We start from the raw sequence: 27,192 nt of genomic DNA, 5'->3' as shown, positions 1-27,192 counted from the left end.
CTTTCCAAACTACTTCTTGACTTTTTGGATTGGTGTTAACAGTTACAGGTTTGCTTTAATGTAAGAAATAAATCTGATCTATAAAAATCTTGATGAGCAGTACAAGCAATTTCCTTTTGAAAGAAATATGAAGCTCTCGCACAAAAAAAAATTAAAAAATGAATTTATTCTGATAAGAAGAGCAACAAAAATTTTTTTGAAGTATTTGTAAGGCAAAATTTAGTTTTAACAGCAACAGAATTAACCAAATTGTTTGTTTTTAACTAGAAAATGACTTGTTAACTGATTAGGAGATGGCAGTAGATAAGCTGGAAGATTCGTTTATATAACAAATGATAGAGGTGAGTGTTTTATTATATTTGAAATACAAATCCCAGCATCGGGAGATCTGAAAATACAGAATCATTCGCCATCACCAAAGGAAACTCAACACTTGCGTGCAAATGATAAAATCACAGAATGAGAGCTTATGTTAGAAAATTACTATGACAAATCCATTAATATATCATAAACTGTTTATGTGCATTATATGTTTAAATTGTTTTATGTAGCGACTGATTCAAAAAAATAAATAAAACTAACATGCTAAGTACTATCTTAAATAAACTCTACTTTAAAATTTAAAGACAAAGTTAGGAAAGACAGGAAAGAAGGGGATTATACTAATACAAATGATTGCCGACATATATTTCTGACTTTATTTATTTAGAGAAAGAATAAATCTATTTTATACATGACTACAGCAGATAATATGTCATTTTTAAATACAAGCTGTACAATGGTAACAATAATGATTGATTTCATAACAAATTTTAATCTGTCATGATTTTATGTCAAATATAAACATATATACATATTTTACTATCTTAAACATAAAAATAGATTAACCATAAGATGGCAACCCAAACAATTGTGGTTGAAATTCTTCCATTGATTTCAATACTAGAGTAGCCTTCCTGCACTGTTCTGGTTGGACCCTGGGATCTGGAATCATAACTACTTGCATACCAGCAGCTACTGCTGCTTCCACTCCATTAGGAGCGTCTTCAAATACTAATACCTATAATCAAGCAAAAAAAGAACAAAGCAATTTTTATCTGTTATTCAAAACTACATCATTAAGAAAAAGTAGCAGTTTTAAGATTATTAGGATCAGACTCTTTACAATCTAAGTAAATATTTAACCTATTTGATATGAAATATAAAATTGGTTAAATATTTACTTAGATTGTAAAGAGTCTGATCCTAATAATCTTAAAACTGCTACTTTTTCTTAATGATGTAGTTTTGAATAACAGATAAAAATTGTACTTCAAATGTAACGTAGCTATTTGTGTCTATCAAAAATTCAAATATAAAAATTTAACACAGACACCCACACACATGTATATGCAAGTTCATTAAACGTTCATTGTGATAATGCTTACTATGTGCTTATCGTATCTTGGTTACAATGTGTAAAAACTGGATTAAAGAAATGGTAACATTACTCAAGCTTGGACAGTGTTACCAATGAAAGATAGTTTTAATTTTTTAAAAAATTGTCTTTTTTATTAGATATCTGAATGACTACTACTGGCATAAACAATTTGCTATAAGAAAGACCTTCAGTCCCATGAAATACAATGCTACTGTAGTTTGGTTTGAACTATTTCTCTGTAGTACAGCTGGTGATATACATCATGTACAGGTATGCACATTATGTATATGCTATGGCTGAAAGACATCACATCACTGCACTACACTTCATGATGGAATTCCAATAAGATAAAATGAAAAGGGATATATTCATACACTCAATGCTTATTGATTTTATTGTATTTGGTAATAAAAGTATATCACGACTGCCACAATTATGATATACTGAATTCTACTGCCATATCTTAGCTAGCCTGGTTGACCGAGTGGTTAGTGTATCTGCTCTCCAGCCAAAAGGCTGTTGATTCAAATCCTACCATGTGCATGGATGTTTATGATTGTCTGTGAAAATACTCTTGCGGTGGGCAGTAGATGGTGTTGGTGTAGTTGCAGTTCGTTGTAGTTGGTGGATTGAATGGCTGAGAGAGAGAGTTTTAGAGTAGGTGCCCTCTCTCTCTCGATGAGTCTTTGAACTCCCTGAAGGTGTCACATAATAATAATAATATACTAATATGTATATGGCAGAATAGAATCCAGTAAAATGGGTGACAAGCATGCTGCAAGGCTTATACTGGAGATGCTGCTATTAAATTTATACATTAATAATATAGGGGGAATATATCCAGTTTGCTGATGATGCTAAACTGGGAGACCGACCATTAATAAAGGTGTAGTTAAGATCCTGCAAGATTATTTAGATTGACAGTATCAACAAAGGATAATATGTCAGTTTTGCATGACAAAAAATGTAGTAAGGTTTTCGGATGAAAAGATTACAAACTGTGCATTCCACTAATGGAAATAGACTACAGAACCAGACAAAGTTAGAGATTTGAAGGTAATAGCAAATAGTTCAGATGATACATTACAAAAATTGGAAAAATAGATCACAGGGTCAATTTGATGTTAAAGACTGCTCAAGAATTTGAGATACAGAGATTATTATTCCTCATCATAAAGCTTTGATATGACCATGTTGACTACTGTATACAATTTTGACACTTCAATTTTTTGGGGATGAGGAGATAATATATAATATAATAGAGTATCCTGAGTTAAGCAGGTGAGAAGTCTGTAGAATGTTATGAGAGATGGATGGTGTGGTTGCCAAAGGTTAGTTAACATACAGAAATAAGGTGACATGTTAACATATTAATAAACAGGGACAAACAGGGATAGTGCAATGAGTAAGTTCAGGGAAAGGTGTGATAATATAATAATAATAGAGCTTGTCAGTTAAAACAATAACTATGCAGTCTGGAAATTGTTTGTGTTCCTAAATAGCAATAGCAATGCCATTATAAAATCAGTACATGAAATAGATGTCAGTATAATCCTTATTTGAAAACTTAGCTACTGTTTTACAAAAAAGCACTCAGTTAAGCAGAGTCAAGAACACACAACAGAATGCCTGACTGTAAGCTTGAAAAAGATGACCATGATACAAACACAGCAAAGCATCAATGCAGTTATTATTAACCAAATTATGAAATAACCTTATCTCTTTACCCATCAAGAAAAGAATCAGACCAGCATTGAGAAAGACTTTTTTTTTTTTTTGGCTTAAACTCGATCAATCTATAGGCTTGAAAGATTCAAGTTACATGTTCATGTTTACAACTACAGATTGTAAACCTGTAGTCATAAACATGTAACATACTACATGCTTACAACCTTCTGTGGGTGGGAGTCACATAAAAAAAGTCAACCACCACCTTGAGGTGCAACCCATTTCAAAGGAACTCTGACATTATCAGCATGCATTCCCAATGTAAAAAGATATCTTTCTAACTGGAAGAAATGTCAACCAGACCCATGTGTGACCAGTGATCTTCATTGCCCAGTAATATACCACCACCTTAATTACTGGACATCTAAAGTGGCTGATGCTATGCTTGGTCTCCAGAGCACAGGCTCTAGTTTCTGCCTCACAACTTCTTAATATGCATTGTGAGTAATATCCTTCAAGGGCATGCCAAGCAAACTGTGGTCTCCATAAGCATATCACTACATGCCATGTAGTGGTATGCCTGCAGTACTGTCAAGATCATATTATGATATGGAGACTAGATGCTCTCTATATGGGCAACATGTCTAAGTATCTATCTCCTCCCACTATGTGAGTGTTTCGCTACTCATTTCTCTTCATCTCAAATACTAACATGACAGTAAATTCCCACAGACATAGTGTCTCTGCAGTTAAACACGCATACACACACAGAAATAAAAATTCAAAAAACGTTTACAAAAATCTCTTCCACATTCACTTCAACAACAATCACACAAATGCCAACTTAAAAAGTGATGAACCACCTACAGACGCAACCTGATCTGTTTTTGAAAACTCCAAATTACTGCCACAACAACCACTGTCCATTTTAACTGCCCAAAACTGTACTTTGCTTGGTTCCTTCCACAAGAAAGGTGATGCCCACGTTTTTGTGCAATCCAATATTCCTCCTGCATGTTTTAAGATTTTTGACTTATTATGTATCATTCATTTGGTCTTTACTACTTCCCCAATTCTGAAAATCATTCTGACCTCACTGACCTCTTATCCTTGAAGCTTTCCTGCAATCCGAATATCCCAACAGTGAAGTTAACTTCCTAGGTAACTTTAATGTCCACAACTACAACTGGCTCCCCTTTTTTTTTTAAAGTTCCAATAACAAGCCAGAATAGAAGTTGAGGTATATGTTTTGAGCAATGACCTAGAGCAAACTGTTTATCTGCCAACCAGAATATTTGACAATATGCTCCACCCACCTGGCACTCTAGATCTTTTCTTAACTAGTCCTCTTTCCTCTTTGTTTGGTAATTCAGATCATCATCTCTTCTGCTCTCTCTTCTGCATAGATGACTAAGGCATATCACTTCCAGTCTTCCACTAAAAAGAAATAGGAATCATAATAAGAAAAAAAAGACTTCAGATCCTGAAGGTATCCCACTTATCCTTCATTCCATCTAGTTCAGTTCTGTGAAACAGCTTTCCCCATTAAGCATTTCCAAAGAATAGAACCTCCAGCTCTTCAAGAAAAATATCAACAGATTACTTTTCTCTTGATCCTTGCCCCCCCCCCCCCCTACACACACACAGCATCGATTTGCTATAGGTTTTGTGGCATCCCAAGTGAGGATGATATTAAAAAAAAGAAAGAGCAAAAGAGAGAGAGAGAGAGAGAGAAAGAGAAGGAAGGAGTATTATGAGAACTGGCACAGAGATGCATGTTCTACCTTAATCTGAAGACAGCAAAGAATAAGTTCAACTACAATCAAAATATTGCTGACTTCATCAAAAATATTTATCAGTATATAGTGTACCACAAAATTTCTAACAAAACCACATTAATATCCCCAATATTTTTAGAAATAAAAGATCCTGTGCTTCCATTTCTTTCTATATTCTGAATCTTAATTAATGCTTTCTATTATAATTTCAAATTTAATTTATTTTCCTGCTTGAAAATTTTACACAAGATTAAGTAAAAGATTATACTGATTGCTTACAATTATAATAAGTTACACTTGAAAACAAACAGGAGAATGATTCAATTAATAGTCATAATCAATTGCTTTATTTAATATAAGTAAGTGGAGTGATACGAAATGATTATCCAAAGTTAAGTTTCTAACAAAATACTGGAAATTTGATTATAATCAAAACAACTCTTAAAATAGTTCCGTTCAGGAAAGCAGAACTATATAATAATACCTTCTCAGGCAGTGGCTTATCCTCAAAACGAGAAGCACATACTGTAAAAATATCAGGAGCAGGCTTTCCTTTTGTTACTTCAGGATCTTCACTTCCAAGCACTACATGGTGAAAAAGACTAATCAATTCTTGATGTTTAAGAGTCTTCAAATCAAAGCTGCTTTTCTTAGAACTGGTAGCTATAGCAATGGGAATATTGTGTTTACGTAGATGGCGAACTAACTTATCCACTCCTGTAAAATAACATTAAAACATGAAGTAATCCAGGTTCTATACTCTTATCTTTCAACTTATCTTTTTACTTAATGAATTTGATATTAAAATATTCTGAGCTCTTTTAAGCATCAGTTCTAATGTTGTGTGACTAATGTATGCTTCAACTTTCTTCATTAAATATTTATTAAATGAGCAGTGTACAAACAAAAATCTTATTTAAGTAAGCCAGGATAATGCTTTCTTTCAATTCTGACCATTAAAGATTGATTGCTGGAATTAATATGACTTCATAAGCATATTGCATATTTACATAGGTTCATTAACATTCATTTACTCCAGGTTTGACAGAATATTAATTAGTAATTAAAAATTCTCACAACTAAGAGCTATATTTCAAGTATAAACCAATATATACTTAAGATAATACTCATGTCATTTTTAAAATGTCAATATGAACCATATTCTAAATGAAAAAATCAAGTTTTTTCATCAATTCATTCTTATCATTAAATGAAATCATTATTTTACTTATCATTTTGGCATGCTACACAATTTCAATAGTAATACACAAAAAAAAAAAATGGAACTAATACAGATGGCATTGTCTAAAGTATTTCCCCCCTCCTCAGATAAAGACTACAAAACAACTACTAGAATGCAAAATGGCTGAAAATCCTAAAATCACTATTTTTAAAAGGTCACATGATCACAATTTGTCTAAAGGCAACTCTTCTAAAAATCAATTTCAAACTAAAAATTGGTCTGTTAATGTAACTAATACTTATCTCAAGAAAGACAGTATTCTACATTACTAACTGGTGATTACTGTCAGTAGTGGTTACTCTATGCATATATATATTTTTTTTGATTTTGTGTTTAAAAAATAGGTTGTGTATTTATCATTAAAAATTAAAAAACTTAATGAAGAATCACACAAAAAGAGGCAATCAATTGATCTTGAAACGAAATTGCAAGCTCAATGATAGTGACGAAGCAACAACAAGGTCCTATCATTGATTGGAAAAGCTACTTTCATCATGCATAGAGGACCTTAACCAAAAGTGCATACCTCTTAGCACTATGACACAACTGCAAAGGCACTAAGTCTAGTCAACATGTTGAAGGAGAAAGCAGAACCTGATTATGACTACGAATTCAATGCTTCTTCTGGTTGGTTGATGAGATTCAAGCAACTTTTTGCACTGGGTGAATCTACAAGTTCCGATGAGAAGGCTGCCAAGGAGTTTGTGGAGAAATTGGATAAAATTATTATGGAGGAAAATTATTTGCCACAGCAAATATTTAATATAGATGAGACCTCCTTGTTTAGGAATAAAATGCCCGAGTGGACAATTCATCCACAAAAAGCTAAAATCTATGCCTGGTTTCAAAGTTCTTAACACATTCGCTGCCAACTATGAGTATACTCGTAGTTGGTATATGAGCCTCACAAGCCAACTACGAATATACTTGTATGTCAATTACCGCCAGCAACAAGATTACTTGTACTGACCTTAAAGAAGTGAAAATGCTTGGTGTGTGGGGCGTAGCAACGAACGTGTGTACACTCATAGTTGGTATATGAGCCTCACAAGCCAACTATGAATATACTCGTAAGTCGATTACCGCTGGTGATGAGATTACTCGTACTGACTTTGAAGAAGTGAAAGTGCTTGGCGTGTGGTAACAAACTATGTCCGAGGAGCGTGGCAGCGAACATGTTAAAGACCGTGTTACAATTCTGTTAGGGGGTAATGTGGCTGGATATAAACTGAAACCATTTGTGATACGCCACAGTGAGAATCCACAAGACTTCAAAAACATTAGGAAGCATCCTCTTCCACTTCATTAGCAGTGATATAAGAAGTGGATGACTCAAAAATTGTTCGCGGAACAACTGTAATGTGAGTGAAATGGAAAGCTATCGTGTGAAAGAAAATGTTGAATTAAAAATTTTATTAATTCTAGATAATGTTCCAGGTCTGCTGTCTTATATCGGTGATCTTCAACAAGTGTAAAGTTATGTTTCTCCCTGCAAACACTACATCATCGATCCAACCGATGGATCGGGAAGTTCTTGTAGCGTTTAAGGCTTAATATCTACGGAGAACTTTTTCACAAGCCATTCCTGCTACCGAAGGAAATGACCAGACTCTCATTCAATTCCGGAAAGCATTCGATATTTATCATGCTATTAAAAATATTGCTATAATTTTTGGGACAAAGTGATCTCTCAATGTATGAGTGGCATATGGAAAAAAGATATTAAAAAGGTTTGTGCACAATTTTGGAAGTTTTGAAAAAAATGAAGACCTTTGTAAATTGAGTGAAGAAATAGTGGGCTTAAAAAACAATCTGAATCTTGAAGTGTTGTTTATTATTTTAACGGTATAATAGAACACAGAAACTAAGTAAATAATTAATTTATTAACTTGATGCTGATATTTCGCTGGTATTATAACCAGTATCTTCAGAGCACAAAAACACTGTTTGTCACAATACGTGAGACTAAAACAACATGGTGTACATTAACAAAATTGTAGCAGCAACACAAAGACTAGAGTCCTGATTTTGGCGCCCTCTATCTGAAAAAAAAAAAAAAAAAAAAAAAAAAAAAACGCTATCATATATTGCTAGAGTCCTAGAAAAGTGCTAGTTTTTCCTTAATATGACTGTCTCCCAGATCTTCGGCAAGTTAATACAGCCATATTTGTTGAGATTTGGGGTGTGTTTTAGGGCTTCTGTCGCCTCTAAGAACAATCTCTCTGATTTATATGGGTTTCTGTGTAGTACTTTTGTGTTTTTCCAGTTGATCCTGTGTGCAGGGGTATCCAGAGCATGGTCTTTTTTTTTTTTTTTTTTTTTTTCTTTCAGATAGAGGGCGCCAAAATCAGGACTCTAGTCTTTGTGTTGCTGCTACAATTTTGTTAATGTACACCATGTTGTTTTAGTCTCGCGTATTGTGACAAACAGTGTTTTTGTGCTCTGAAGATGCTGGTTATAATACCAGCGAAATATCAGCATCAAGTTAATAAATTAATTATTTACTTAGGTTCTGTGTTCTATTATACCGTTAAAATAATAAACAACATGTTCGACGAACACATAAGTCTGTCCACACATTTATTGAATCTTGAAGTGAATGATAATGACATAATTCAACTCATAGAAAGTGCCCTTAAAGAGTTAACCAATGAAGAATTGGTCGAACTGGAGGAACATGTTGCAGAAGAGGAATAATGAAAAAAGGAAGAAAGAAAAGAGAAACATGAAGAGGTAGTCAAACAATTCACAGCGAAGGGTCTTGCAGAAATATTCTCTGGAGTTAGCAATGTTCTCAAAATGGCTGATGACATGGACCCCTATGTTGAACACTACTTATTAGTAGAAAGTATATGATGCGTTTGTTTGCTATAAACAAATTTATGATGAAAAGAAGAAGAAGAGGAATGAGCAAATCACATCGGACATTTTCATCAAAACACAAAAGGTTACACCAGAAGAGCTGCAGCCTTGTCCTTCACTTAGGGAAGGTAATGAAGATGTGATTGTGGAGGAAGATTTGGGTGATTATTCTCCTGTTTATAGGAGAATATCACCTATAAAGGTCTAGTAGCCGCTAGAGGGCTACAGGGTGTGAAGTGTTTTCAGAGAGCTCCCGAAAGCAAGTATAATTTTAAGTGAAAATTGGAGTATTGGTTTAAATTTTAACGTAGTATTGTTTATTTTTAGTAGCTTGTTGTGTCTGTGTGATTTTGGTGTGAATTCCGTTTTATATAACATAGTATTTTAAAGTTACATTTCATAGAATAGCACATGGTGCCAATGCGATGAAAAACAATGGTGTCCAAAAATACAACGGCGTTGTTCAAAAACTTTAATGTGAGGGAGTTTGTCCAGTGTGATATGTCTGGGATGTATGCTTTCCCGAAAGAGGCTGGAGTTTGGATGGAAAATTATAGTGGTGGGAGACTGTGTAGAAAGTGTATGGAAAGTGAGGAATTGAAGTATGTGTCAGGTCGTGAGATTGTTGTGGTTGAAGAAAGCCAGAATGTGAATGAAAATAGTGGCTTGATAGAGAATTGCGATATTGTACAAGATGTCAATGAGAGCAGTGATCAAAGAGAGAGTGAAAGCAATTATACAGAGAGCGAAAATGGTTTAAATGATGAAAAAAATGAAGAATTATTTGTAAGGAATGAGATCGCAAGGTTACTCGGAGTGATACACAGTGCGCATCGGCAGTTGGAGCACCTGCAAAACTCTTTCCAGAGTGCCTCGGCTAACAGATATAAACAAGTGTTTGCAAGGAAAAATAAGCGTAAGAGTGGGAGAGTTTCAGAAATGAAGGAAAGAGTGTTGTACGGTGATTCATTATTAAGAGGTGTGATAGATGGGAATTTAACTAAATCGTACTTACCGGGTGCAAAATTTATGGATGTAAGTGAGAGTATTAAAGCGCAAAAACAGAGGGTGAAAGAATTGATAGTTGTAGCAGGTACGAATGAATTGAAAGGAGATAAATTTTTTATGAGAGAGGACTTGAAAGTATTGTTAAAGGTAGCGAAAGAAAAGAGTGACAGAGTTAGGATGGTGAGTCTGTTGCCGTGGTATGACAGAGAAGAGTTTAGAAGGAGGGCCATAATCGCAAATTACTTTATGCGCAGGTTATGCTGACAGTGTGGTGTGGAATTCGTGGACGTATGGAATGAGTTTGATGGATGAAAGGATTTATACAAGATGGATGGCCTGCATCTGAATGGATTTGGTGTGTGGAGACTGGAAAAAGTGTTGCTGAATGAAGTGAAAATAGATGTGAAGAACCAGGGAAACTAGAACTACCAAGGAGGGGGGGAGATATGCAGACATCAGTGAGACAGTTGAGTGTAAGAATGTATATAATGTACCCTAGCCAGTACTAAGTCAGTACCATCATCGGCAAACTCATTTGTTCGCTGATGATGCAAAGTTGGGTAGGGCAATCTAGTTCTTGGAGTTCTGGGCTAAGGAGAATGGATGTCAATTTAATGTGACAAAATGTAAGGTTATGCAGTTTGGGGTGAAAAGATTAGCAGCAGTATACAACATTGGTAGAACTCTACTCCAGGAGATTGATGAGGCTAGGGCTTGGGAGTGTTGGTGAATAGGGAGATGAAGTTTATGAGACACATTGCAAAAGCAGCAATCAGCTCATCAACTCACTTGGTTGTTGAAAAATACTTTGACGAGCAGAGACAAGCAAGTTATTGTTCCTCTGTACCGAGCCATGATAAAACCTCATCTCGACTACTGTGCTCAGATTTGGTTACCTAGGTTCCTTCTTGATGGGGAGGAGGTGGAGAGGATCCAGAGGTGAGTGACCAAGATGATAGCAGGTCTATGGAATGAACCTTATGAGAACATGTTGAAGATTTGTGGGTTGCAGAAATGGGTTGATAGGCAAAAAAGGGGAGATATGATTGAGACATAAATTGCTGAAGGGTTTCTATAGGATTAATTCAGAGGATATTTTTGAGATCAGGACTGGTGGTGGGAAAACTAAGGAACATCTATGGAAGCTGGGCAAGAGTCGAGTGGTTAGCAAGGGTGTTAGAGCTGGGTTCTTTACTTTTAGAGTGGCAAATGAGTGTAATAAGCTGCCAGTCTGTTGTGGGTGCTATGACAGTGAGTGAGTTCAAGGCAAGGTATGATAGATACTGTGAGAATGTCAAATAGTTGTGTGGACATGATGTTTAAGGACTCCCTGGTGTTGCCCGTAATAATAATAATAGTGGCAGTAATGCACAGTACAGTTTTATGATGAGGTTTAAAACTTAAAATGACAGGTGTACTTATTACTGCTAAATCCCTAATCCCTATAAGTCTGTTGATTTAATGAATCGATTTACGTCCATGACTTGCGTCCTGTCGGATGGAACGGAACCCTGATGTAAGTCGAGGGTTGACTGTATATATATAAATATATATATAGCAGCTGATTGGCCCTGGGAAGGGAGTCCTCAGGGAAGGTACAATATTCTCTGATGACCTTCAGCAATTGACATCTTGAGATAGTTCATTATCCATGATTAACTAAAAAGCTAAGATGCAACGACTGCAGTACTTTACAGACACATGAGATGTCTGTTTGAGAATGTGGTAACTAATACACTTGACAATAAATAATTTGCATACTACTGTTCTGGTTCTAAGCAATGGTGGCTTTATACAAAATGTATGTGATGATCTGAAATCTTTTGTCTGTTATGAATTCATTTTGTGTTTGTAGCATTAAAATTAGTCAAGTTCTTTTGTCAGCTGCTAACACCAGAATGATATATCAACTTTGACTTCATTGGCATCTGGAAAAAAATGTGGGAGATGAAATAATAATAATACTTGAGCTAACAAATTCCAAAGTCGATTTCCATAAAAAAAAAAGATTCCTACCAACCCATTTGTTCTTCCATTGTCAAGTTAATGAATAGTACATAGAGCCATTTAGATATATCCATTTGGCTAACCAGACTGGCAAACTGGATAGCATATCCCAGTGGTGTTCAACCTTTTTTACTATGCGAGCTACTTTTCTATAAAAAGTTATTCGACGATCTACTCTCTTATATAGATCACGTTCCCCCAATCTGATATCTGATTACGCACAAATAAACAACTAAAAACTTATTTAAATTAAGGGAATATTAAATCCCACATTGTTTTAAAACCCAATAAGAAACTCAAAGATTGGAATCAGAGAGTTTCATGCAGAATACAGTAAACTATAAAAGTATCGGCGACTACTACTGTGAGCTAATGCAAGTAGTCCTAGTACGTAGTACAATCTCGGGCAACTCGCAGCAAATGTGGTAAAGTTCTGATCGCTATTCTTGGTATTTTTCATAATGTAAAACACATTTCCTAGGAAATGTATGCTGTTATTACATTACAGAAAATGTGTTTTACATTATGGAAAATACCAAGAATAACGATCAGAACTTTACCACCTTTGCTGCGAGGTGCCCGAGTTTGTACTACGTACTTGGACTACGTGCATTAGCTCACGCTAGTAGTCGCCGATACTTTTATAGTTTGCTATACTATATTCAGCATGAAACTCTCTGATTCCAATCTGTGTCTTATTTGGTTTTAAAACAATGTGGGATTTAATATCCCCTTAATTTAAATAATGTTTATATCGCCAAAATGAAGCCTATTGGCTCTTTATACTTAAGTAGCAAACTAAAAATTTTATTTGTGTATTTAAAAATTTATTTATCACTTTTAATTATTTTAATACAACAACTATTTTAATACAACAAAAAAAAAAAAAAAATCATATTAGAATAAAAGATTTATTTCTCTATTTTGGAAAACCAAATTTAGAAAAAACAGCAAACTCACAAAATTACAGGAAATGCTGGTTGATTAAAAAAAAAAAAAAGTTAATGTGAAATTTGGCATTAATTGTTTGGACCTTGCAATATTTTCATAGTCAAGTTGATACGAAGAAGTGGCCAATCGCAGAAAATCATCGAAATGATCATTTGTAATTTGGTTTCTTAATTGATTTTTTTTTATGATGTCATATTTGAAAAAGCAGATTCTGACAAGTATGTCGATCCAAAACACGACAGAATTTTTCGCGCAATATCAGTTAATATTGGGAATTTTTCATGTGCATACTTCCAAATGACTTCATTGTTTATTGATTTTAAATGTAAACTATTCTGAATGTTTATTATCTCAAGTTCTACTTCAAATTGGTTTATATCAAACAGTCCACTAATTTTATTTGAAATTTCTGTGATGTTCAAGTTTTCTAGAAATGGATTATTGATAAAAGATACAATCATTTCAGTTTTATTAAAATTTTTAAATCTTGAATTTATTTCCTCCTAAACTAATTCTATTTCACGAATAAATTCTTTTAAATCATAGCGAAGCATTTCTTGATTTTGTTCAAAAAATTTTAATAAATATGGGAGATGTCTAAATTCGTGGTCATTTATTTTTTTCTTTAATAAAAGTAAATATTGTTGGAAAGTTTTTATTGAACTTAACATGTCAATTAATTTTTTTTTCTCTACCTTGTAACACTAAATTTAAATTGCTTAATTTCGTACAGAAATCTACTAAAAATGATAAGTGTAACAACTATCTGTTATCACTCAATTGTGGATAAATATCTCCTTTTTTCAAGAAAAAATTTTATATCATTAATTAATACAAGAAATCTTTCTAACAACTGACTTCTGCTGAGCCAGCGAAGCGAACATTATTGTACAACAAAAGTTCCCTATCATCATCTACCTGGCAGGGCTTTTCCTTGAACACAATTTAATTTTAAATGTAATATCCAAAACATCTTTTGTGTTTAATCTTTTACTACTGTGCTTGTTGGTGAATAATACAGTGGTACGTTAAAAAATCTGGATATCTGTCTTCGGTTTTACATAATCAAATGAAGCCTCACTTATTACCTATCATTGCAGGACACCATCAGTAGTAATAGACACAAGTTTAAAAAGCGGAAGTTTGTGTTGTTTCACAAATTCATCAAATGCTGAAAAAATGTCTTCTTCCCTAGTCCTTCCCAATAATGGTATAATTTTCAAAGTTCTTCTTTACTTGAATAATCTTGAAATACCATGCGAATAAATACCTGACTTTACCATTAACTGAGCAATATCAGTGAAGTCGTTTGATTCATCAAATTGTAATGAAAACGCAACACACTGGTGAATGTCTGACATTAACCTGGCCTGGAAACTTTTCTACGGCAATTGGAACTCTTCTTTTTGGCAATTTGAAACCTTGTCTGCGGCCTAGAAGTAGTCTCTCTCTAGCGACGTCTCGAACCGAGAAGCTCCTTTCTGGAAGTGGGGAACTCCTCTCTCAAGCAACGTGGATCCGTCATGTTGTTTATTATTTTAACGGTATAATAGAACACAGAAACTAAGTAAATAATTAATTTATTAACTTGATGCTGATATTTCGCTGGTATTATAACCAGCATCTTCAGTGGATCCGTCAGACAGGCAGAGTCTCTGACGGCGACTCTGGACCAGGCAGCCTCCTCTCTGACAGCAATTCTGAAACCGGGACCCCTTCTGGTTGTTTGTCCATTTTTATTAGGCCTCCTCTGAGACCTCGCCTGAAGTTTGGCAACCCCCAAAGAATCGGTATGAATCTTTCATCTTAAGTTTCAAGTTCAGCATGCCTTTTGTTCTCCTCCGCTTTCTTTTGATTGTAAGTTGCTGGCCATCAGAAAGTTATTTGAACTCTTTCTGACTGACTTCGGAGATGTTTATACTTAAAGCCTGCAAGTCTTTCTCATACATACAAGTTTCAATAACAATCTTTCTAATGCCGCCATGTACAGCTTCGGCAACAAAAACATTGCCTTTGCTTTTAAGACTAACATATTCTTATTAAAGCAGTATGTACATTTAGCTTCAAAAGAGTTATTTACAAAAACATCTAATACAAACTATACCGAGACAAACAAAGTTTATTTTTTTACAATATTCACATGGAACTTAACCTAAGTAAAAAATCGATGTAATGCGCTTTGGAATTTTTACACTTTGCTAATAATCGTATTCACTCGGCTCGCTGTTTAACTTCCACTGATCCAAATTAATTCATTTACCCGGACTTATAAGAAAATTACTGATTTGACAATTTTAACTAAAAATAAATAAACAATAGCAATACACTTAAAGCGAATTAAAAATAATACAAAATAATGCAAAATGATAAATAAAATATGTTTTCAGTTTTAATTAAATTTATAAGTAAGGAGGAATACACAAGAGATCGACCAAAAATCGCTCCGCGATCGACGGGTTCAACACCCCTGATCTATACACTCTTCTCCGCTTAGGGGGCTGATATCTCTAAAATGCACCAAATCTGTTAATGCGGTTGGAAGTTGCTTGGTTACCAGAGATTCTTTTAGTTTTGTTGTGTCGGAAAGCTACGTTAGTCAATTTTAATGGACGATAGATGAAAGTGCTGTATTTCGGTTAAAAGAAGGCGAAAATCCCTCGACCGTGCATTAGTAATGTTTGATATACCTATTCCACGGCAATCACGAAATAATGCAACTCTCATCCGTTCGGTCTGCTTCAAAGCAAGCAAGACAAATGTACACATTTTATCTAGTGCACGTTCGGCATAGCCACTTACGCTGTGGGCATGGATGTTTATGATTGTCTCATCTTGTGTAATGCTCTAACCTTTGATACGGTGCAGTATGACCTTTGCTGCTCTTCTACCATTAAAACCATAAATCACCACCACTATGTCAATATGTTATAATCCAAACCCAAATTCTCCGATTTAAGCAAGTCTTCCGTGTTGCATAGCAAAACCCAAAAGTATCATGGTGTATCCATTCCACTCCCCTTTCTAACTCAGCGGTAACATTATTATAGAATGTGAGCAAGTTCCTAAAACATGACCTTCCCTTAGTAAATTCATGCTGTTCATTGCAAAGTAGAGATTATTCGTGAACCCATTTCTGAATGCAAGTCCTAACCAACTTCTTCACCACCACTCCTGAGATACTAATTGGTTGATAGTTGGATACATTGGTCTTTGCGACACCCTTGTGCAATGGAATTACCATACATTCTTTCCATTCCTGGAATCTTGCTCGTCTTGAGACTCAAAGTATATAGCCTGGTCAAAGGAATAGCCAGTTCGGCTGAACATTCTTTTAGCATCCATGCTCATATCCCAGAGCCTTTGTAGCTCATTCCGTACCGACGAAGCCCTTTGGTCGGAAAGACGTGGGTTCGATTCCCTTCCATGAAGTGAGGAGTGAGCCTTTATCTGGTCTCTTTCGATGAAAGGTGAGTTAGCCGTCTCATACGGAGGTTAGGAGTTTTTTTCGCCCGGAAACTCGGGTTTTTCGTCCCTCAGAACAGGCAAACCTGCTCAGTGAACACACACATTTACAATCATGAATACTCTCCATATGAGGAAGGAAGGGATAGGGTCCTCACCACATGTCGTAACACCCGTAGTTAACCATGACTCAAATCATGGTAGTTAATCTTTTAGATAGGAAATAGCAATTGAATAGGATGGACTGATAGTCCATCAGTTCCTATTGCAGAATTCTTATTCAGTTTGTGCAACAGCTCCAGTGCTTCGTCTCATACACGAGTTTCTTCATCCAACGAAGAGGTAGCAGTGAGTTCAATGTTTCATATACCAGGCTGATAGTTTTAATCAAAATGGCTACACAGTAGCTGAACAAAATCTTATGCATCACTCACTCGCATAGCATCTACAGTTACTATAGTTATTCTGTCAAATCCATTCTTTCTTTTACATGATGCATGACGATAGAATTCTTTTTGCTTTTCTTTAACTTACAGAGCCGGTTTCTTTCGTTCTCAGACTTACCTTTCCGTTCAACACTTGTGACTCGTCTGGCCTGCTGCTTATAATTATTATAACTGATATAATAATACGAATCACTTGCTTAATTAGATTACACATCCATTTGACTCTATTTATTCTTCGAAACATAGGACACATTCTCATATTACATCATTTAAGTTTTTTTAAACACTTTCCACGCGCTGTCGATATCCTTCTCATCCAATAACTGCCACTATGGTGCAGAACACAGCATACTCCTCAGTTGTTCATAATTTCCTGCTTTGTAGTTCAGCACGTAACCTTTTCTGAATGCTGTGCTCACTTCCCAAGTGAGTATAGCATAATTACTGTCACCAACCGTAAGCAGAATAGTCACGTCTTTAACTGTAACCCCCCCGGACACTATAATCAAATCTAACGCTCTTTGACCTCGATTTCCTTCTATCACAGGCTGCTTGAGGAAGTTGTCCAGCAACAGCTCATAAATTAAGTTTCGTTCTTCTCGTGTGATTTTACAACTACCTAATCAATGTTCGGATAATTAAAGATCCCCTTATAATTACTCTTTTCACGACGATCGTCTTTATTTGGTGATCATTTCTTCATCACTAGCAACCGATCCACCAGGTCTGTAACAACACCCCACTATGTTAGTGGGGTGTTGTCACGGTTATCTTGTTAGACTCCACCTCACACCAGATGGCTTCAAACTCACTGCCACATGAAAAATTGTTACTAGTATTCTAGATGAATTCAAGTCATCTGATATCATTAGTAGCACGCCCCCTCCTTTCCTATCTAGTCTATCCTTCCTAAAACGCTGATACCAGTTAGTATGTCTGATTCTTATAGCCAGGTCTCACTAATGCCTACAATCTCAGATCCCAACGTATTAACCAAGACAACAAACTTTACCCCCTTAGCGTTCGTCTACAATCATAACAAGTTACCTCTTTTTCTTCTTTATACTCCTGTCTGTGGTCTGCGTGTTCGAAAACCTGCAGATCTCTGTTCTTATCTATTTCCTTACTTATCAAGACATCTTTACACATTCTTGTTAGGTCCGAACCGGACGAACACCGACTCGTTCTCTCTCTCTCTTTTCATTCTTTTTTGCGTTCTCTTTTGCATATTCAGTTATTTGCAATTACAAACATTTGCATATCGGAAATGTGAGGAATCATATTCATCGAGACCTTTTTCTTTAGTTTTTTTACGTACAGAATACGATTGCGAAGCTCGTGATTGAAATTTCAAGTGGCAATAAAAAAAACTGTCAAATCCTGAATATGTAACATCCCACCAGATTATCTGGTGTTTGCTTCGACACTTATTATTTTTATTTTATTTTATTTAATCATTTCTCAGTTTTCAAATTAATGATTCTTTTTCTTATTTCATATATAATAATCCCAGACAGTAAAATCCAATTCAAACAATTCTTTTTTAAGAATTGTTGCAGTAGTCCATCTCATACTGAGATTTTTTTTTATTGAGATAGACTACTGCAAATCTTTTTTAGTTACGAATTGCAAAAAATATGAAGCACTTTTTTTTCGCAAATGATTCTTTATATTTCTTATTTAAAAAAAAAAGTATAATAAAACGCAAGTTTTTCCTGGCCTTTAATGAGTGAAAAGTACAAAGAAAAACAAACATATTTCTATTGAAAATGTTGATAAAAGTAAAAAAAAAAAAAAAAAAAAAAATGTACGCGTTGATATGAACTTGGAATCAAAATGTAGTGTCCTAAAATACGTTTTCCGTAATGAAATATGGTTGTTCGTAGAAAATTTGAATTCAGGACATAATTTCGTAAACAATAAAAAAAAAAAAGGAGGGGAACCTAATTTGATGGCAAGAAAATGATACCAATGATTAATTGTAAAGTATTTGATTCACCTGCTAGGATAATCCTACTAAGCTCCCATAAAATAAAGCGTTATTGATAATAACTAAAGTTAAGAAGATTTCATAGATGGTCAAGATGAGGATGAAGTATATACGAAGTAAGTGCTTTAACTTCTATTCTAGGCGATTTCGAATTGCAATTGAATTCTCGAATATTGAAGATTGGCTTGCAGCGGTGATGACTGCTCGCCATCGTATCACAATTGCATGTTATTACTTGTTATATCTAATATTATTATTTATTATGTCATTCTCTTATTCCTTCCCTTTCCATAAATATGCGAACTCCACAGTGTACTTATAGGTAAATTAGAGAGAGTGTTTCGAAATATCACCGGAGTATATGGAATTTACGTACTTCGCATTAAAATGCGATGTTGTCATCTTACACACAGTTTGATTAATTTGCAAATTTTGTCTTGCAGGAAGAATGTTAATGCATTAATCTTTCTTTCTTTTAGAAGTGGATGAGGATTGATAATAATATTAACTGGATTACTGCACGGCCTTCAATCTTGCGTTCTGGGTACCAGTTTAATAAGATTACATAAATCTGATTTAGTTATTCGTAAATTTAGACGAAATAGCAAAACCATCTGAAAGGCCATAAGCTTTCTATTGACGCAGAAGTTGTAAGTTGAAGAACATCTTCGCAATCACCAGAAGTGTGAATGGACAACTGGATTCGGAGAACAGCACTGAAAATACGTTTTTATTTATTTATAGGCACAGTTTTTAGTGATGAAGACAAATTAAAGTTGGATACGGGCAAACAGAATAAGAAATGTTCTTGGGAAGGGAAGCCAACTGAATAAATCTATACGGGATAAGAGAGGAATGAGAGAAAACACTAAACCAGCAACGCGAAAAATGTACAAATTAGTTTTAAGTTGTGTTGCTTTAGAAATAAAGCACATGACGAAAGATTGAGGAGAATAAATGTGAGGGCTAAGAAAAATTGGATTAAACAGATTAAAAACGAAGATACTAGAAATGAACTTGACATTATTAGTATTCAAGAATGTGTCAGCAGACTAATATGAAGTGGTTTGGCCACTTAAATAGAATGGGAGAGGAAAGGTTAGCAAAAGAGGCGTTTGATACCAAGAGGGCAGGAAAGACACAGACCCAGAGCAAGACCAAGATATAGGTGGATCGGAAGTGTCATAGAAGACCGAAATATTAGAAACGATAGTATTTCGATGTAATATTTAGAAATATTAATATTTGGAGTACTGACAAGTAATAGAGTAATTCGGATAAAATTGTTGATGACAATTAGTAATGATATAAACTTAATCCTGCAGTGTTGTCATAGTAGCCTGAATACCCCTTGAAAGTACATGGCAGGAAATTGATTATTATTTTTTTATATAAATTTTTTAGTAGTAGCAGTAGTTCACTATTTTCAGTACTACAACTCGTCATGACATTCCAAATTATGGTGTGTGTGTGTGGGGGGGGGGATGAATTTCTTATCTTACTGCTGTGGTCAATATCAGATCTATCAAGCTTCAGTCTTCTTCCAGCACAGTAATAAAAACTATCCGATGTCATCCTCACATAAACTTCGAGGATGCAAGCGCAAACATTACGCCTCAACAGGGATCGATATTTAAAAAAAATTAATTTATTACTCCTTCAGCATTTAAATTCATTTAAATAAATTAAGAAACACTTGAATGCAAAATTTGTAAAACTATGTATATACCTAATGTATGTATATGCGTTTTATAAAGGAATTATTATTATTCTGTAAATATTGTAAAATGTAATTTTATTCAACTGCATGTGTGTGTGCGCGCGCATATATAATAAAAACCTTAAACTATCCCTGTTTAAGGGTTCGTGGAGAACCATCCAGGGATCCAAATACTGTGAAAATTTGCAGGGATACATTACGGGTCATGAGGAAGCGATAGTTGAGGGGGGGGGGGGGGAAAGGTAGTTCCAAAATTCACTACCAGGCGCTTTGTAAACACCAAATGCATGGAATTTGCATATCACGCAACTCGGCAGGTGCAAGGGGAGCTGAAAGAGATGGACACGGGATTTTTCCCTTCATTCCGGTCCGTCCTCAGTGATGGCACTAAATTTGGCCCAACGCGTTTTGCTCGTGAAGCTGCACTACCAAAACAATGGCAATGTTGTTGGTTGCTGCAGTGCACAAGGATTTGCCTTACACAACTGTCTCGAAAATTCTGCATTTCTATTCATTCAAGATAACCCTGACCCTGAAACTTGACCGACATATGACTTTAGCATTCTTTGCTCGAGTGGATTTGCACGCTGCGTGGTCATGGATAATTTTGAGGGAAAGATGGGGCGCACTTTTACCTAAACTAAGCTGTGAATACCCAGAATTACCGGGTATGGGATACGCAAAAGCCGCTCCTTTGCAAAAATGTAGAATTACCTTTCTCACTTCGAGAAATCCTTCAAATACAAAATGTAAGCATGCGAACTTAGTTTTTTTTTATTAGTTTTATTATTTTAGCTTTTATTATTAAAAATATTCTATTTCCAATTTCTTCCAGGAGTAATTCCGTGTATCAAAGGGAAACGCCCACAACCACCATCACCACGTGGTATATTAAGACATACTTCACGATATGCTAGTTCGCAAAATGCACCATCAGTAAATGCTGTCGCCCCTTCAACTCCTAAAGCTCATCAAGAAATGGTTAACAATGTAGCAGGAAATACTGTGCTTGCTGCACAAGAACCTGCAGCCAGTAGTAGTTACCCATCTACTCCTTTTGGATGCATTGAAAGAACGCAGTTTCTTCACAACAAAAAACTTTCACTCTCGGCGTTCCCGGACCATCCACTTTTGTGGATACTAAATCCAAGAAAATTGTCGTATTTGCAGACAAAGGTGTTGTTAATTTACCTGGTCCTTCCACCTCTGAACAACAAGAAAGTACTCAAGAAATGGGTGATTATGAATCAAAAAATACTATGCTTGCTGCACAGGAATCTGCAGCCACCTAGCGATCCATATGCTTCTGGAGATAATGCTCCTGGACCTTCAGCTCCTGTTGCTCCTGTACCTTCAGCTCCTGTTGAACCCCAGCAACTAAAACGCGTTTCCTTCGGAGAAGATCGAGTTAGGGAATTCCAGTATGATTCTATTCGATGAATATTGTAAAAAAAAGACGCGAAAGAAGCCTTGTTAATGGTAATAACGATTGTGGTAGCAATCTGTTCAGTTTTAATGTTGAAAAGTGCATACATTCAGTGTACAGTGCGAAACGCATCGACCAAATAAACGTTTAACTCTGTGCGTAACGAACAGAAAACCGTCGGAGGATGACACGTCTCGTATCAATCTATCTAGAGATCTTTCCATGGAAATTTTTGCGGCCATTCAGCGTTAAAACTAGCATAAAGTGAATCAAGTGACACATTGATTTACTTCAGACGATTTATTATTGCTATTATTTATTTATATATTTTAATTATCTATAATGGACTTAAAAACGGAACTATGATGACAGGCTTTTTTTTTTTTTTTTTTTTTTTTTCCTGGTCGAAACAGTTTGCTTGGTTCATAATAATCATACGTCACCATTTACAATTATTATTTTCTTTCCATCCTTTCATTCATATGGATACTATGTTTGTTGATTAACACGTGGAAAGATTTCAATGGAAAAATGAAATTTTGATTGTAGCATTTCTCAATATTTCCATTTACTGTTATTAAAATGTTCTCCATTCTGTCATTCGTTACAGTCGCACAGAGAAGGAAATTAAGCTTAGAAAGGACCACTACAAGGAATTTAATGCCGTAGTTAAATACCGTCAAGATCTTCTACGTTTGGGCGTCAAACTAGCAGACAACATCGGCTATATTGAAGAGGAGAAATCCATTTGGAAGTTTATAAAGCGCCTCTTTTAAACTCATTATAAAAATATTAGTAAGTATTTAGAAGTTTCAAAATGACGTCATTATGTAATTATTTAGGAAATTATCGATTCTTTATTTATGAGATGAATTTATTCATGCTACGACTGCATGATTTCTCCCACGAACATAAAATTATTTAATGTACACGAAACGTATTTTCCAATGATTTTGAATCCGTAATTATATGTTTCTAAAATATCAGTTGTCGTTAAGCCGATATTCACTGATACTCGGAACCACTTAGTTCTTTGCAACTAAATTTTCTGCTTTAAATTTAGGGATGCAATTTGTCGATTTCATGTACGACACACAATCACACGGCCTTCCAAAAGGATGGGGAGAATATTATTCTTAAAGTTTGAGTTTCTTATATATTTAGTCAAGGCTATAAGAGTGTGACTTTTTATTTTAGTGACTTTTTCCAAGCTAATTTGAAAAATGAATATTTTTCGTGTATGTTGTTCAAATAAAAGGCAACTGCACAGCTGTCTGTCATAAAGTGTAAAATATTACCTTGTCGCAATCTATATACTGCATATAAAATCATTTGTATCATTTTGTTTACAAATGATTTTATATTTTTATGCAATTTTTTGGCTAATAAGATGAAAATTATTTCCTATTCAGGTATATTTTTTTTCTTTTTAATTTTTTCAACTGTCAAAGTATACTAAGTATACTTGCTGTAAGAAAAGAATGTCTGTTTTTTCACAATCTATTAAAAATGTACCTTCTGTTGATAATTTGGAATAGAAGATCTTTAATTTATCCATGTTCTTAAGAAATTAAACGAAACACAGCAAAATATGTTAGTATCTTGGGTGGGCTAAGAATTACAGAATTTTAGCCTGTTGATTGGGAGAGGAGCCATCATCCTATTGGTTGTCACACTTACATTAAAAATCGCAAATAAATAAATAAAATAAAATGAAAAAAAAAAGGGTGTTTAATAATACCCCGGCCTCACAGCCTTTTCGGAAGTTCTTCCAAAACAATAACGGCTTTTTCTGCACGAACAAATAACATTAACAATAACAACAACGGGAATTATATAAATATTACATTTCATTTCCCTTAATCCGACTAGATAATTACTTTTAATGATTAACATCCATATTTTACAGTAGTGTTGACACAACTGAATTAAGAGAGGATCGACTGCTACAAGTCATAATTCAAAGAAAACGCGTTTAAAAAAAATAATAAAATAAAGCTTTTACTTTAAATATTAAATAAACACTAATGAAAAACGATGAATTTAATTTAATTATATTATTATCATTATTATTATGACGATGGAATTTCCATGTGGCACTCACGGGAAGTCCCCTCGATAAATAACACCAACTTATTTACTTCATATTTACACTTAAACCTGAAACACTTTCGGGAATAATCAGTGACACTCACTCATTGCTCCTCCCTCTCCTTGAACTCATTCACTGAAGTTACACTCATCATATTCTCTCTCTCTCTTTCTCTCTCTCTCTCTCTGGTAACATATTTCGCCACGAGAAAAATCTTTTCCTTTCACTTCCCTGCTCACCGAACTCTTATTCAATCCACAAGAATGACCTCTTGTGGATTGTGTGTGTGTGTGTGTGTGGAAGAAGAACAAATAGAAAAAAAAAAAAAAAGCTACGCATGAGATCGGCTAATTCGAAGTCTCCCCCGAGAACAGAATGCAGCGCTTTCCAACCAAAGCGCATCCTCGCACACGACTGGGTTCCAGGGATATTCACTTCAATTAAATAACTTATTACGCTTGCTTTAAAATAATTTTTATAATTATTTTGAAATAAATGTTTTTAATTATTTAAAATAAAACATTATTTTTAAAAAATTATTTAAAATAATTTTTATACTTATTTTAAATATTTTAATATTACAATGTCTTTATAATCATGATAATTAAGTATGCATTATTATCAGATCCCCGTGAACAATTTTATTCCAAATTAATCTGTTAGCTGTGGAAGAAGCTAAAATGTTGTCAGATTTTGCGTTTAATTTATTAAACATTTTCTACTCCGTAATTCGTAATAACTTTTGTGGATGCAGCACAGTCATCTCTCCTTCGTGGAGACATGAAATATCCTTATTTTCTGTTTTTATGTCACCACCTTAATATCTGATTCTTTTTTTACAGGACTTTTCCCTCAATTTTAGTCCCCCCCCCCAAATACTTACAGAATATTTTGCCGCTCTTATTCCATTTATCTTCTATGTTCTTCTCTCAGCCACTCGCGATATGTTGGATTTTTTTATCCTTGCAATAATTTTAAAACGAAACTCCCCCAACTTCAGAAAGCAAGTTGTAGGTGTTACTTCCGATTATTTACGATTCATTTCACCATCAAAAATGCCATCCCGTAGATTTGGGAAAATATAAGCCCGTAAAGAAGCATAGACCAGAATTCCTTATTATCCTGAAAATGCAATGAATTTATAACCTTTCTATTAAAAACCATAGTGCTTTAATTGCAAACAGAAAACCACAAATTCTGACTCGTCCAACCTTTCATGAGATTGGGATTTAAAAAAAAAATGGACGGCGTGATCCCTCATTAATAATAACATAACACGGTTGACTTAATAAGAAGTTTGCTTTTATCACTACCATTAAAAAATATCAAAGCAAAAAGTCGACTGTAACGCATTTCAATATACATAAATAGCACTGAAATGCATTGAAAATACAATTGATAGGTTGATCTAACAGTAAAAGCCAAAATAATAATCCTTATCCTTATAAGGACTGGCTTAAAGGGGCGAAGCAAGAATGCTTTTCATCTTCCCCGTTATCTGTAGAGGACAGTGTAGGATAAGGTGTTATTGAGCTATTAAAGCTCTGATCGTGGCAAGAGGGTAACAGCAATAACCGAGCCTCAGTTAGAACTTCATTGGCTACAGCATTGCCATCCATTACCCTCCAAGGGTATTATTAATCACCGCATCTCACGGTCGATTTCCATTCTCTGTTCCCCACCCCAAAATAATAAATTATGCTTCTCATTCTATTATTGGGTATATCTTTAGAATATTTTATGGTGTTTTGGTGGTTTTAAGTTATTTTTAAAGTTATTTTTCTATTTAATGTTTTTATTTTTATTTTATGATTTGTGTTTTATGTTATATTATAATCTTTAGCTATATTATAATCTCATGTTATATATATAATCTTTAGGAAATATTTCATGATGGCTTAATATAACTGTTGTTACGCATTTAACTGATAACTGAAGACTCATATTAATTTGTGTGTGTGTCGTGTGTGGACAGAGATTTTAACTTCGCCCCCAGTTTGAGAATGAAATACGATGTAATTAAGCAAAGTTTTTGTAGCATCTTCATAAGTAAAAAAGAAAGAAATCCTCGAGGAAAAAAATTGATCCTTCGAATTTTTCATTTGGAATAGCAGAAGTGTATACTTAAAACAACCATTAAAATGATGAAAATGTTAAAAATCATTTGTTAACAAATAGAATGATCTCAGATTTCGTAGCGAACGAAAGATAAACCGTGCTTTCACTCCGCATTCCCCTTCGGTTTCTGATGCAGTGAAATACTGAAGTAACCAACCAGCCGTCGTGGGCCTCGTACCCGCTCTCCAAAACTGGCTGCGGTTTGGAATCCAGATTTTGTGATTGTCTTTAGGGGGGGTTGAATTTTATCTTCTGGTATGGGCCCACCCCCTGCATATTGGAGGTCTGAAGAAGTTTGAAAATCATCCACGTTAATCTCTAGAAGAGGGTTTCCGATTTATTCAAAAACTCAACAAAACTAAAAAAAGTAAATAAATAAAACATTAAAATTACTAAAAAATCTCTTGGCCATGCGCAGTACTAATGTACACATTGTCTCTTGCGATTGCTGTATTAATATATACTGTCGGCGAGAATTAGTTTTACACGATTTTAGATGCATCAACAATCTCTGTGTTCAATGAATGCAGGAATTACATCAATCAGCCACGAGAATTCTTCTAATATTTATTTTATTTTACTTACAGGGTAAACCAAGTCTAAATTCCAGAAGACAATCAGATGTCCTGTTGTTATTTATTCGATTTGTTATTTTCACATGTAATTTTAACTTTGTTTTGTTTAAAAACTTTAAATTCTTGTAGATTATGTGAGGGCCACATTTATGCATTAGTTTGTTTATTTCATGTTTTATTCAACCTAGTTTGATTATTTAGTTTAATATTTTGTATTTTATTCTGTTATTATTTTTCATTTACTGCATTGTTATTTTTATTTCATTGTGTTGGTTTTTTCTATTATAATATTATTTATCTTTGTTTATTTTAAAAACAAAATTCTTCAAGATTATGTGACTGCTACATTTATGGATTTCATTTGATTATTTAGTTTATTATTTTTATTTCATTCTACTATTGCTGTTAATTTATCGTATGCAATCA

The 27,192-nt window shown here is 34.5% G+C and overlaps 1 protein-coding gene across 1 annotated transcript in view; it reads right to left on the bottom strand.

Annotated features, from left to right (window-relative positions):
* Positions 1-684: 684 nt before the first annotated feature.
* The window catches only part of LOC150097307 (pseudouridine-5'-phosphatase-like), a 111,491-nt gene continuing 84,983 nt past the window's right edge, over positions 685-27,192 (bottom strand). Inside the window, exons 3-4 of the mRNA XM_090406829.1 lie at positions 5,351-5,583; positions 685-1,060 (exon numbers count right to left, since the gene is read on the bottom strand). Of these exons, the coding sequence (XP_090262955.1) occupies positions 884-1,060; positions 5,351-5,583 (410 nt within the window). The 3' untranslated portion in view covers positions 685-883. The remainder of the gene's footprint in view (positions 1,061-5,350; positions 5,584-27,192) is intronic.

The sequence above is a fragment of the Typopeltis vanoorti genome, chromosome 17 (assembly GCF_054136105.1).
Source record: "Typopeltis vanoorti isolate ZY-2024b chromosome 17, IOZ_Tvanoo_1.0, whole genome shotgun sequence".
Lineage (NCBI taxonomy): Eukaryota > Metazoa > Arthropoda > Arachnida > Uropygi > Thelyphonidae > Typopeltis > Typopeltis vanoorti.
Note: the sequence above shows the minus strand (reverse complement) of the source record. Positions and strands in the feature narration are given on the sequence as shown.